This window comes from Pyxicephalus adspersus, chromosome 10 (genome assembly GCF_032062135.1).
Source record: "Pyxicephalus adspersus chromosome 10, UCB_Pads_2.0, whole genome shotgun sequence".
Classification (NCBI taxonomy): domain Eukaryota; kingdom Metazoa; phylum Chordata; class Amphibia; order Anura; family Pyxicephalidae; genus Pyxicephalus; species Pyxicephalus adspersus.
Genome location: NC_092867.1, coordinates 56008031 through 56020433, shown reverse-complemented (window position 1 = coordinate 56020433; position 12403 = coordinate 56008031). Strand labels below are relative to the sequence as shown.

General features: G+C 41.3%; 2 protein-coding genes across 2 annotated transcripts; both read left to right on the top strand.

The window, feature by feature from the left end:
• Window positions 1-104: 104 nt before the first annotated feature.
• Window positions 105-1960, top strand: LOC140338881 (gastrula zinc finger protein XlCGF66.1-like). Its single transcript, XM_072423201.1, has 3 exons — window positions 105-352; window positions 1604-1747; window positions 1832-1960. The coding sequence occupies exons 1-3, from the start codon at window positions 275-277 to the stop codon at window positions 1958-1960; spliced, it is 351 nt and encodes a 116-aa protein (XP_072279302.1). The 5' UTR covers window positions 105-274.
• LOC140339100 (uncharacterized) lies at window positions 1951-5812 on the top strand. The gene is made up of 4 exons (XM_072423660.1): window positions 1951-2146; window positions 2263-2321; window positions 2435-2513; window positions 4263-5812. The coding sequence occupies exons 1-4, from the start codon at window positions 2062-2064 to the stop codon at window positions 5072-5074; spliced, it is 1035 nt and encodes a 344-aa protein (XP_072279761.1). The 5' UTR covers window positions 1951-2061; the 3' UTR covers window positions 5075-5812.
• Window positions 5813-12403: the final 6591 nt, after the last annotated feature.

Genomic DNA, 12403 nt, shown 5'->3' with positions numbered 1-12403 from the left:
GATCTTTATATATCGGTCTACTCATGGTGTTGAGAATTATGGTAAAGGGTAGGCTTTTCAATAATTGGTGCTCTTTGACCATTTTGTTGTAGCCCGACAGAGCAGAAGGCGCTTAGATTTGAGAAAACGTTGCTGAACAGCTGATTACAGCTGTTTTAATAATGGTCTACAACAAAATGGCCCAGGAGACCCAACCCCAGAAAAGCCAGCCTTTCACCCATGATGCTTAGCACTGGGGGATGGGCTACAGAAATGAGTGTGGTAGAGGGTAGCAATGGAGCCAAACTGCAACAGTCTAACCGAGAGGATATTACAACTCACCCTGGAGATCATCTACCTGCTGACCGGAGAGGTGAGGAGCAGTCCTGGAACACGAATGACAAGTTTGTTTTTTTGGTTGCTACCTGCCACAGAAAAATAACTTTCCCACACTTCATCACACTATCTCAAATACGAATCACCTGGAATATGCATTGATATGTTTATTTTACTATTGTTTTACTACTTTTACACACTTTTTTTTGTTACAATTTACAATTTGTTACAATTTGTTACAATTGTTTACATTGTATTTTTCTATATATTTACATATAGATCTATTTTGTTTACTGACGAATAGCTTATTCATTAACAGATAAACGTATGTCTTTTTTTTCTTTTAGAGCATATTCACACTGGCTGTGAGGTTGTGGTGCATTTACGGCTTCCTCTTGCCAGGAAACTTTGCCACATGCCATCTGCGCCTAGCCCCTATAGAGATGGAATAGGGACTGCAGTGAGCGGTACCAAGTGCTGATCACTTCCGCCAGCTGTCAAATATGTAGGCGCTGGTTGTTTTGGACTAGGGCTGCCGTGCAAGCCTGTGCAAGGTGCCACACAACATCAAGGACTCATGCAGCAGATGTATACCTGTGTGAACTGAAAACTGCTTATTTTTAACAATGTATCACTGCTTAAGGAGATAGATCACAATTCTGTTAATGCATGCCTAAATATTATTATTATTATTATTATTATTATTATTAATAATAATAATAATATATCAGAGGTTTTCAGTGGGTGATGGTTCTTGTGCAGACCTCTGTAGGAACCCGTTAGTTTTTCTGTTTGGACTGTAAGAGAAGGGAAGCACATATGACACAATGGTAATTGAATGTTCCATTGTATAAAACTGCTTTTTCTTTTGGCTGTGGTGTTCCGAAGCCTCCCATAGACATTAAGAAGGAGGTGACAGTCTCATGTTGCTCAGACAACCTTACAGCTGCTTTGTAGAATTTTTTAGTACAGATGAAAGAGCAATACAGCTTTGGAGCTTTTTGTAAGGAGTGGGGGTCCAGGACAATATTGAGAGTGTGGCTGCAGCTTGCAGTTACTAGTACACTCCCGTGTACCGTGTCCCCCCGTGTCCCGTGTTCCATCACTATTCATAAGTTGAACCATAGGTGCTTTTTTAACATACACATACTTCTCCCACACTTTCCTTCCCTCTGATCGCTTTCTCATGACTGCAAATCACTTCAAAAAAAAGAACCCTAACTAGGGCAAAAAGTAGTAAAAAAATGTTTTATTCATTTACATGAGAATATCTTCTCTCCCATTACAGGATAGCATAGTTGTGAAAAGGACATCTGAAGATGGTCAGAATCCCATTATGGTTCCTCTACATTCCTTACTTCGTTCAGATAGAAAGAATGACAAGAGGATTCTGAAAGTCATCAACAAAATGACTGAGCTGCTGACCGGACAGGTGAGCAGTGCTGGGAATTCTGGGACATTATCCAGACAGACAAGGGATGTGTCTGGATGGTGACTGTATCATTGTGTGTGTCAGGTTCCTGTAAAGTGTCAAAATGTGTCCATAAATGAGTGGAAGTACAAGGACATCGTAATGGAGGACCACCAGACCCTCACATCACCGGGTAAGAGAAGACTTTATTTTAAAGGTTACAAAATGTGGTAAACATCAGCAGCATTTTTGCTCATTTACATTTATTTTAGAGTCGAACAATAAGCATTGTTGCTATTAAAAAAGAAATAAAAGAAGAGGAGAAGGAAGGTGTTATGGGAGAGTTGGACTGTTTGAAAGGAGACAAGAATCTCTTTACCGATGGTATAATGGAGAATCAGCTGCCCCCTACATCCCTGGGTAAGAAGAGACTTTATTGTAAAGGAGAGAGCAGTATGGAGGGTCCACCTAGATCCCCCATCATCTGAAAAACACATAGAGACAATGAATTCAGTCAGTGTGTGTGTTTCCTACAGATGGGTCCAGTAACGGGAACCCACCGGAGAGATGTCGTGCCATCCCTCAGCATCACCAGGTAAATGACGCTGAAGATATTGTATTAACTCTTGATAAAGTGTCTTAGATTATTTTCTTTTTGTGTATTATTATATCAGTATATTAGTGCTCACAATAATCTTGTGATTTAAGGGAGACAAACTGAATTTGATCAAACAGGAGGATGAAGAGGCATATGTGGTAAAGGAATCCTGTATGGATATCAACACAGGCAAGTATTTATATAGACAAAGTGCAGCACTTCACATTTTATTTTACCATATCAAGCTTAAGATATGCAGGATGACTTAAAATAAAAAAAAAAATACCAGTGGACCTTTTTAAGGAGATTTCATTATAAATATTAGACCAGCATCACAAGGATTTCAATTTTATGTATACCAGTTGGTGTATGAAACAAATTAGCAAAATGTATTGAACAACTTATAAGTGTACATTTCTTCAGGCCTCACCAAAATAAAATGATCTTTGTATTTACCACTCTCCACCATGTTTCCATCAGATTATAAGGAGTAATGTAAGAGATTTGAGAGATCTCCTCAAACAAATGAGGAGGAGATATCGTATGCCAAATGAAAGGTCCATCTACATTCCTCAATATAACGACATGTCCCTAACAAATGAGGAGGAGATACTGTACACCATATGAAAGGTCCATCTCCATTCTTCAATATAACGTCATGTCACCAACAAATGAGGAGGAGATACTGTAAACCATATAAAAAGTCCATCTCCATTCCTCAATATAACGTCATGTACCCAACAAATGAGGAGGGGATACTGTACACCATATAAAAAGTCCATCTCCATTCCTCAATATATTGCCATGTACCCAATAAAAGAGGAGTAGATACTGTACACCATATGAAAGGTCCATCTCTGTTCCTCAATATAACGGCATGTCCCCAACAAATAAGTTACTGTACACCATATGAAAGGTCTATCTCTATTCCTCAATATAACGTCATGTCCTCAACAAATGAGGAGGAGATACTGTACACCATACGAAAGGTCCATCTCTATTACTCAATATAACATCATGTACCCAACAAATGAGGAGTAGATACTGTACACCATATGAAAGGTCCATCTCCATTCCTCAATATAACGTCATGTACCCAACAAATGAGGAGGGGATACTGTACCCTATATAAAAAAAGTCCATCTCCATTCCTCAATATATTGCCATGTACCCAATAAATGAGGAGGAGATACTGTACACCATATGAAAGGTCCATCTCCATTCCTCAATATAACGTCATGTACCCAACAAATGAGGAGGAGATACTGTACCCTATATAAAAAAAGTCCATCTCCATTCCTCAATATATTGCCATGTACCCAATAAAAGAGGAGGAGATGCTGTACACCATATGAAAGGTCCATCTCCATTCCTCAATATAACGTCATGTCCTCAACAAATGAGTAGGAGATACCGTACACCATATGAAAAGTTTATCTCCATTCCTCAATATAACGTCATGTACCCAATAAAAGAGGAGGAGGTACTGTACACTATATGAAAGGTCCATCTACATTCCTCAATATAACGTCAAGTCCCCAAGAAATGAGGAGGAGATACTGTACACCATATGAAAGGTCTATCTCTATTCCTCAATATAACGTCATGTCCTCAACAAATGAGTAGGAGATACTGTACACCATATGAAAGGTCCATCTCCATTCCACAACATAATGTCATGTCCCCAATAAAAGAGGAGGAGGTACTGTACACTATATGAAAGGTTTATTTCCATTCCTAAATATAAGTTCATGTGCCCAACAAATGAGGAGGCGATATCGTACACAATATAAAAGATCTATCCATTATTTAAATGTCCTGTTTCATCTACCTTTTCATCTACCTGGTTCATCTACCTTTTCACCATATCTGTGTACATACACCCTGAACCTAATGGCCATTGTTAGTTTGGTTGCATTTTATGTGGTTGTTCAACAGGTGGAAACAACAGCTGGAATGCTTCAGAAAGAGATCGTACTTTATCTACAAAAGATAATGCAAGAGATAATGAAAGACCAAATTCTCCAGAAATAAGTGTAGTCACTGAAAATACAAATCAGAAGAAACAGACAAGGAAGTTTGCATTTTCTTGTACAGAGTGCGGAAAAGGTTTTAATGGGAATCATGCACTTACTAATCACCTGCGAACCCACACCAATGAGCGCCCATTTCCCTGTCCCGATTGTGGAAAATGCTTCAAAGTTAAATATTGTCTTGACCGACATGTGAAACTTCATGAAAATAATAGTTCATTGTCGTGTTTGGAATGTGGCATGTCCTTTGAAAGAAAATATGACCTCCTTGTACATCAGAGGGGTCACAGTGGTAAGGAGGTCTATACTTGCCCAGAATGCCAAAAAACTTTCCTAAGAAAGTATGACCTGGCTGTACACCAGAAAGGTCACACTGGGGAAAAGCCATACTCATGTCCTCAGTGCAGCAGGTCCTTCAAACATAGACGTGACCTTGTTCCACATCTGAGAATCCATACTGGAGAAAAGCCCTTCTCATGTTCTGAGTGCGGAAAGTCTTTCAGCCTCAAATCACAACTCAAAGTACACCAGCGAGTCCACACGGGTGAAAAGCCCTTTTCCTGTTCCGAGTGCGGCAAATCCTTCCCCAGTAAAGGAAACCGTGACAAGCACATGAGAATTCACACCGGCGAGAAACCGTTCTCTTGTTCAGATTGTGGCAGATGTTTTGCGCAAAAAGTGACTCTACTTATCCACCAGAGGAAGCACACCACCTGAAAACCTTACCATGCCATTATATAGACTGAATTATTCTGTCTGTGGAACAATAATGCAATAAAGACTCTTTGGAAGGGACAGCCGTGAAATATTCTAATTGTCACTATTTTGGCAGAACCTATTTTCGAATTGTATATTTCCTGAATATTCCTTTTTTGCACATATCAATGTTCTAATTTTGCAATTTACCTGGCATGGTATAACTAAGGATTAGTTTCCAAGTCAGTAATCTGAGGATCTGGGATCCCGGATTTGTGATGCAGAAAGGAATTCCCGGAGGCACGACCCGTGAAGGGTGTTTGCTGTCTGTCATTTGCAGAAAGCCCGATCAGATCAGTACTAAGGGACCATATTTGCCTGTTTGTTGGACCGGGCTGCAATTTTAAAACCAAGTGTGCTATATCTGCAACCTTATTCCAGGAGATATTGGATTATGTCTGATTATATCTACTTTGTAGTGCCTTGGCAGGCCATTTCAAATGGCACTAAAGTGTGAGTAGGCCCTGATATATATTTTAGAGACATAAGCAGACAGACCCACCTACCCCACATGTGAGCATTCTCAAGTGCTTTAAATGAAACTCAGTCATTCTGCTTACCCATCGAGCAGACTTGGGGGGCAAACTCTTCAACAATGACAGGAGTAATGGTTGGGTTTTTGAGACCTATCTTTCTTATACTACATTTTACACTTTTTACATTGGGGCGACAGAAATAAAATAAATTCTTATTGGCTGACCATAGCGTGGATTGTTACTGAGCACAATTACTTGTTCTTCATCTACAACAATATTAGGGAGATCTATAGGGACTTGGCCTTTGGAGAAGGTCATGTGAGGGGGATTTACAGGTAACAAATGAAACCTATTGACTCACTGCAGCTGTGTACTGCTGTTTTGTAGTAGCGATTGGGGTGTGTGTGACAACCAACACTCTTCTCTTTTCAGGTCTCATCATTATTTTATTAATGTTCTGTTGCTGAAATTATAAATTGCATTGGTAATGCCCCCAGAGGGTGTACCCATAATAACATAAGAACATAAGCAACCAGTCCCATTTCTCCAGACAATAACCCACAATGCTGGAGATATATAGTTTATGAATGGTCACATCAAGGCATGTAAAGCATTCCTACATGTTCATGTGTTAGGGTTGCTTTACAAGTGTTTGGTTTCAAAATACGAAGCTCTAATACAATTGTGTGTATGTTTCAGCATGCTGGCTACTTTCTTGCCATGGGGCATAAGCTTTACTTTCTCAGCAGAGTTTAGTTTCCGAACTCTGAGGAGTCAGGGTTTATTTGGCTTTACCATCACAGACTTCACCTCATTTGTTGACTTCCAACCTCTTCTCCAATTAGCAAAGCCTTCCACCCCGGGATCCCCACCGTGCTGCTGCCACACTCACAACCCCTCTAGCCACTCGCTTGGAGGATCAGGGACTCTATGGATGGCTGAAATAACAACAGCAGCAACCTATTACTGGACCCCACACCAGTCTGCTTCCGAGCCCCACATTTGCCCCTTCCTGAGACCCACACCACCCTGCTCCTAAACCCATTACTGGCTTGTTCCTGAACCTCAGGTTAGCTTGCTCCGGATCTCAACACTGAGCTGATACTGTAGCCTACACCCGCCCAATGATCCCCATTCCATTCCTATTCCAAAGCCCCACAACAGTCATTTTCTGGGCTCCAAATATGATATACCCTGCTCCTGGGCCCACAACAGTTAGCCCCACAGCAGTCGTATTCTTAGCCCCACAATCATACTGCTGCTCCCTTACAAAAACTGCTCATACACAGCTACCACCCTGCCAACTAGGCCACATGTTGAAAAGGGTGCTTCATACCCTTTTGCTGGAGAAACAACCCCACCCTACAATGCACCTGTAGCCAACTTCTCTCACCACCAAGCTCCTTCACTGCAACCATTCCCCACCACCATGTGCCAAACTGCCCTCCCTTCTCCTACCTGCCCTTCTCTTATCATCCACCGATCCCACACCCCTCTTTTTCTCAGAACTAGCTACCCTGTTGCCCCCTTTTCTCAGTACCATTGTGTGTGCCCCCCCTCCCTTTTATCAGTACCCATTGCATTTGCAGTCTACTTTCTTTTTCTCGGAGCCCTTTTTTATCTTTAATTTAGCACCCTCCACATCTGAATTTGTTATTTAGTACCTTTCCACCCCGACCTCCACTTTCACTACAATCACCATGACTGTAGGCCTATCTCTCCATGAGCTTCTTCTCTACCTGTTTTACGGCAAAATCTCAGATATATCATGTAGGGCCCTGGTCAGCACCAGTACTGACCAGACATCAGTCCCTCGATCTAACTTCTCACTCTTCACCTATAGCAGCCCCCGCTCAGCTTCGGGAGACTCGTTGCGCCTCCCAGCACACAGTTGCCCCCAGGACTTAGTGCACAAGGGATGGTGTATGGGGATGGGCTGGCAGAAGACCAGGGGCCCACAGATAAAGCAGTACAAGTACTACAAGACAAATCCAGAGTATTAAAGAGGATCTATACTCAAAAAAACAAAAACACACCTTTAATCCTGCAGGACAGACCGATAAATCCTGGGGTGTCCGGCGTCTGGTTCCGTGTTGTTCTGACATTAGTCCCGGAGCCGGCGCACTGCCATCTTCTAATACTGGTTCTTCATCTTACGTCACCCGACCCAGGCATGAGATCGGGTGACGTAGGATGAAAAAATATTTGTCGATCTTACTGCGCATGTGTGAGATTGGCAAATTTTTCTCTTTAACCAAGAAGGCTCCTTCTGCGCATGCCCAAGATGCTCGGGCATGCATACAAGGAGCACCCAAGAGCCTACCGGGTTGCGTTGCATAGGTATCCCGGGAGGCTTTGCGCTCCCATTCATTCTCGACCGCCTAGGCGGCGAAGAATTAGGAGGTGGTGCTGCACCATTTTTTTTATTTTTAAAAGGGTATTGCACCTAAAAAACAAAACAAAAAAAAATGTTTTACCCTACATAAAAGGGTTCTCTACCTTTTTATGTAAAGTGGAAATTCTGAGGATAGGTATGCTTTAAGCCAAAGTCATACATGAGCGATCAGTCCACCAGATGAAGTACAGAGGGAGTAGGCACAAGCAGAGTCGGGGTCACAGGCAGAGGTCGGGCCAGACTGCATACAAATGATTGGTCAGGAACAGGCAAAGGTCAGCAACAATAAATCACACAAGAGACTCCCCAGCACAGATTAGCCCAGCTAAACTCCACAACAGGCACAGATCAGTGGGAGCAGGGAAGCTATAAAGCACCAGCAGCCGATGGCAGCACAGGACTGAAATCAGGAACTACTCTGCTCATTAGTCTCAGCACAATCTCCTTCAGCTGCACCGCTTATATCATTTATTCCCAATCCATATTTATGTTTTATCACGGGGGTGGATGCTTCAGATTCTACTATTAGTATAAGAAAAGATGCAGGTTGTTCTTATTTCTCTCATTTATTGTCCTCTGCAGAAAAGAAATATGGCATTGGAAATAGAACTCCGTCAAATATCAGGGGCAATCCTGGAAAGAATGAAGGTACAAGAAAAAAAACAACTACAAAATAAATAATAAATGAGTAGCATTATTATAATAGTAGTCATATTCAATTACATATTATAAAATGAGAGTCGGTGCTTCAACACACAATTACTTTATGACCCCACAGCAAACAGAACTGCAAATCCCCGCCATCTTATCAGTTTTTATTACATTGGGACTTTTGTATTAAGTGCACAGAGTTGATTTTACAGTTGTACAGCTGGTTGGTCTGCACTATAAGCTCCTAGGGAATTAAATCCACTGCCAGATGGGAAGGAGGACCGGCTGTACTGCTAATACACCCAATAAATAAATGGAACCCAGAGAAACAGCTAACCACCCCAAGACTCCTTCTAGGTGTTCGAGATCAGCTCATTTGGAGACCTCACAAGGGGTCAGCATGATCTAGAACCTCCCCAACTCTTCATGATTCAGTGTCCGATGTGCAGTTATCATGCACACAGATGTCTCCTCTTGTGTCCAGGGCCCATAACAACCATGTGGCCTGTTTTGTCTATAGCGATGCCATTGGATCCCAGAACCAATTACTAACTAAACTATATTATGAGCATTCTACGGTCACAACTGTTCAGTTTTGAAATGTCTCTTAAAGTTTTGCAGCGTCCTTCTGTGCGACGCGTGTAAGCAGGAATACGGCCTCCCACCAATGTGAACCCTTAAATGATTGTAACGGTTTGCTTTAGTGGAAAAGGATTTCCAACACTCAGGACAGGAATAGGGCTTCACTCCGGTGTGAACCAAATAGTGTCTATTGAGGTGCATTCTGAGGGTGAAAGACCTCTGTGTGTGTTCTCTGGTGTCGAGAAAGTTGTTGTCTTTTCCTGAAGGTTTTGTTCACACTCAGAACAGGAATAGATGAACTCTCTGGTATGCGGTTGTGACTTGAGGCAAAAAGATTCCCTACAATCAGAACACTTGGAAGTTATTTTCACCGGCGTGAAGCCTCTTGTGGGCCACCAGCCCACAATTTGTTAGGTACAAAACTTTCACACTCAGGGCAAGAATAGATCTTTTTACCAGCAGGACCCATCAGATGAATGTAAAGTACTTTTTTTTTTTTTTTTTTTTTAAATCTTTCCCGCACTCTAAACATTGAAATGGAAACTGCAGGGTGATTTCTTGGGTTAACTGTATCCAAAATAAAGGAACGTTCCTCGGGATGAGAAGAAACTGGCGATCTATCTGCACTGTGACAGCTCGGCTGAACATCTCCCATTCCAGTCTGTGATTTACCAGTGGATTCCTCCAGGATAAAAGAATCTGTTGAACTCTCCACGTCATCAAGTCTGTGATTTATTTATCCTGTGCCAAGTATTTCTTCTGGAGAACATTGTTTATTGCCATGATTTTGTTAATTATAATCTGGATGCACAAAAGGATATCCTATTGAGGTGTTACAGCCATTGCGGCCACCTGTTGAAAAAACACGAATAAGTAAAATGAAAGTGTAAAGTCCTGCATTTGGTGTATATAATACTCACCTGTGCTGATATCTAGACAGAGCTCCTCTTTTGTAGTTGTCACCATCATTTTCAGCTTCCTCCATAGACAACAGATCACCCCTCACATGTGTAACCTTGATTCACGAATCCTGACCCCCATTTTATAGGAAAGAGATTTCTCTATTTAGAAAATAAAATAAAAAAAACAACTAAAAAACAAAACTAAATCTGCGTTCTTTGCACCCTAAATGTATATTTTTATTATTAAGAATGCTGATTTGCCTTTTTAATTTAGAAAGTTGACAATTTTTTTGGACAGTTTTGAAAAATTGTGGTTTTTTTTTGCAGACAAGTATTCCTAAATATAATAAAAGACCTTTCTGAAGTGTTCCCAGAATCCTCACCTCTCCGGTCAGCAGGTAGATAATCTCCAAGGTGAGTTGTAATATCTTTTCGTTCAGGTTGTTGCAGTTTTGCACCATTGCTTGTACTGTTCCTCTCACTTCTTTTAAATATATAGAGCCCATCGTCTACTGCAAAGCATTATGGGTAAAAAGAAGGCTCTTTGGTGAGCCCACTCGCCATTTTATTGTAGCCCAGCCAAGCAGAAGGGGAACACTGTTTAGCATCAAATAATGCAACAAAATTAGCTCGTCTGTCAAATTCAGCCAAAGGCTTCATGTCAGTGGAGAAAGGGAGAAGTTAGAAGAATCTGATGTATTAATTTGGCAGCATGTCAAAATGTCCTAACACATGGGCAACAACAAAATGGACACCACCAAAAGTTTATCTTTAATTCTTTTCGAGAGGGGGAGGGGAAGAGAGAGAGAGAGATCACTTTACATATATTTGTTTTTAGCCAGGTCCCAATAATTTATCCTCATAGTAATGCTTATTAACAACCAGTAATGCACTCCACAAAGCACACAACAGTCTAATGATTTTATTACCTTTATTTTATTATTTATTAACTTTAAAATAAAGGAAGAAAGGACAGTTGAGACCTTATTGTTGTTCCTGAGATTACTGGGGAAATTACTGATGATTGCAAAAAGATTGAATTTAATGTAATCTGCTCCTTGCTTGTGTTGGGTGGGTCCTGAATATGAGTTGTGTTACCTCCTCGGTCTCTGCTTGTTTATAACAAGTCTGCAAATGTCTAAAAAACATTCTGGCTCTGAATTTGTGTGTTTGTGGATTTCATCCTCCTTCACAAGTCAGGATATCCCAGATCATCAGAATACAGGCAAAAGGTGCAGTGGGGTGGTGGAACTGGTAAACACAACTCTATGGTACACTGTAAATATTCAATGTGTCCAGAAATTGATAACTCTAAAAATCTAAATCAGAGAACACATGTAAAGGTAAACTATCCCACCTGATGACCCTTCCAAAATTCTAATTGTTCTTTGGACACAAGGATTCGGCCTACCAAACACAAGCCTAAGGTTTTCAGCAGTCACCGGTGGCATGCTTCTTTTGGTGGATCGTTAGTGCCCCTTTCTGAGTAAAACACCTGCTACATTCGGGGCAGGAATATGGCCGCTCACCGGTGTGAACTCTCATATGATTATCACGAATCATTTTTGTGGAGAAGCATTTGTGGCATTCTGAGCAGGAAAATGGCTTCTCTCCAGTGTGGACTCTGTAATGTCTCCTTAGTTGGGACGTGCGTGCAAATGATCTTCCACATTCAGAGCACGAAAAGGGCTTCTCCCCAGTGTGTGTTCTCTGGTGATGAACCAGTTCTTGTTTTGTCATAAAGGACTTTTCACACTCGGAACAGGAAAAAGGCTTCTGGATGTAGTGGACTTTCTGGTGAGCAGTGAGTTGTGATCTGAGGCCAAAAGATGCCTCACACTTAAAACAAGTGTAGGGCTTCTCCCCAGCGTGGAGCTTCCTGTGTGCAACCAGGCCGCAGTTTGTTATGTACAATTTATCGCAATCTGGGCAAGAGTAAATCTTCTTACCAACATGGGTCAACTGATGTATGTGGAGTGCCCTTTTTATTTTAAAACCTTTCCCACATTCTAAACACAAGAACGGAAACTCAGCTTTGTGATTCCCCACGTTATGGGCAGATTCTGATTGAAATATCTCATTGTCTGTCTTAGTGTCTGATTCCAAATTATTAGGAGCTTCATCAGAATTAGAAGGAATCGGAGATCCATCTGCAAAACCTAGCTGTAGATTTGCAATAACAGAATGTGATTCCTCATTGGATTCTTTGGAATTAAGGGCATCAGTTAATTCCTTCACACAATCGTGTCTTTGATGTATATATTGGGTACAGTGGCTTAAACCC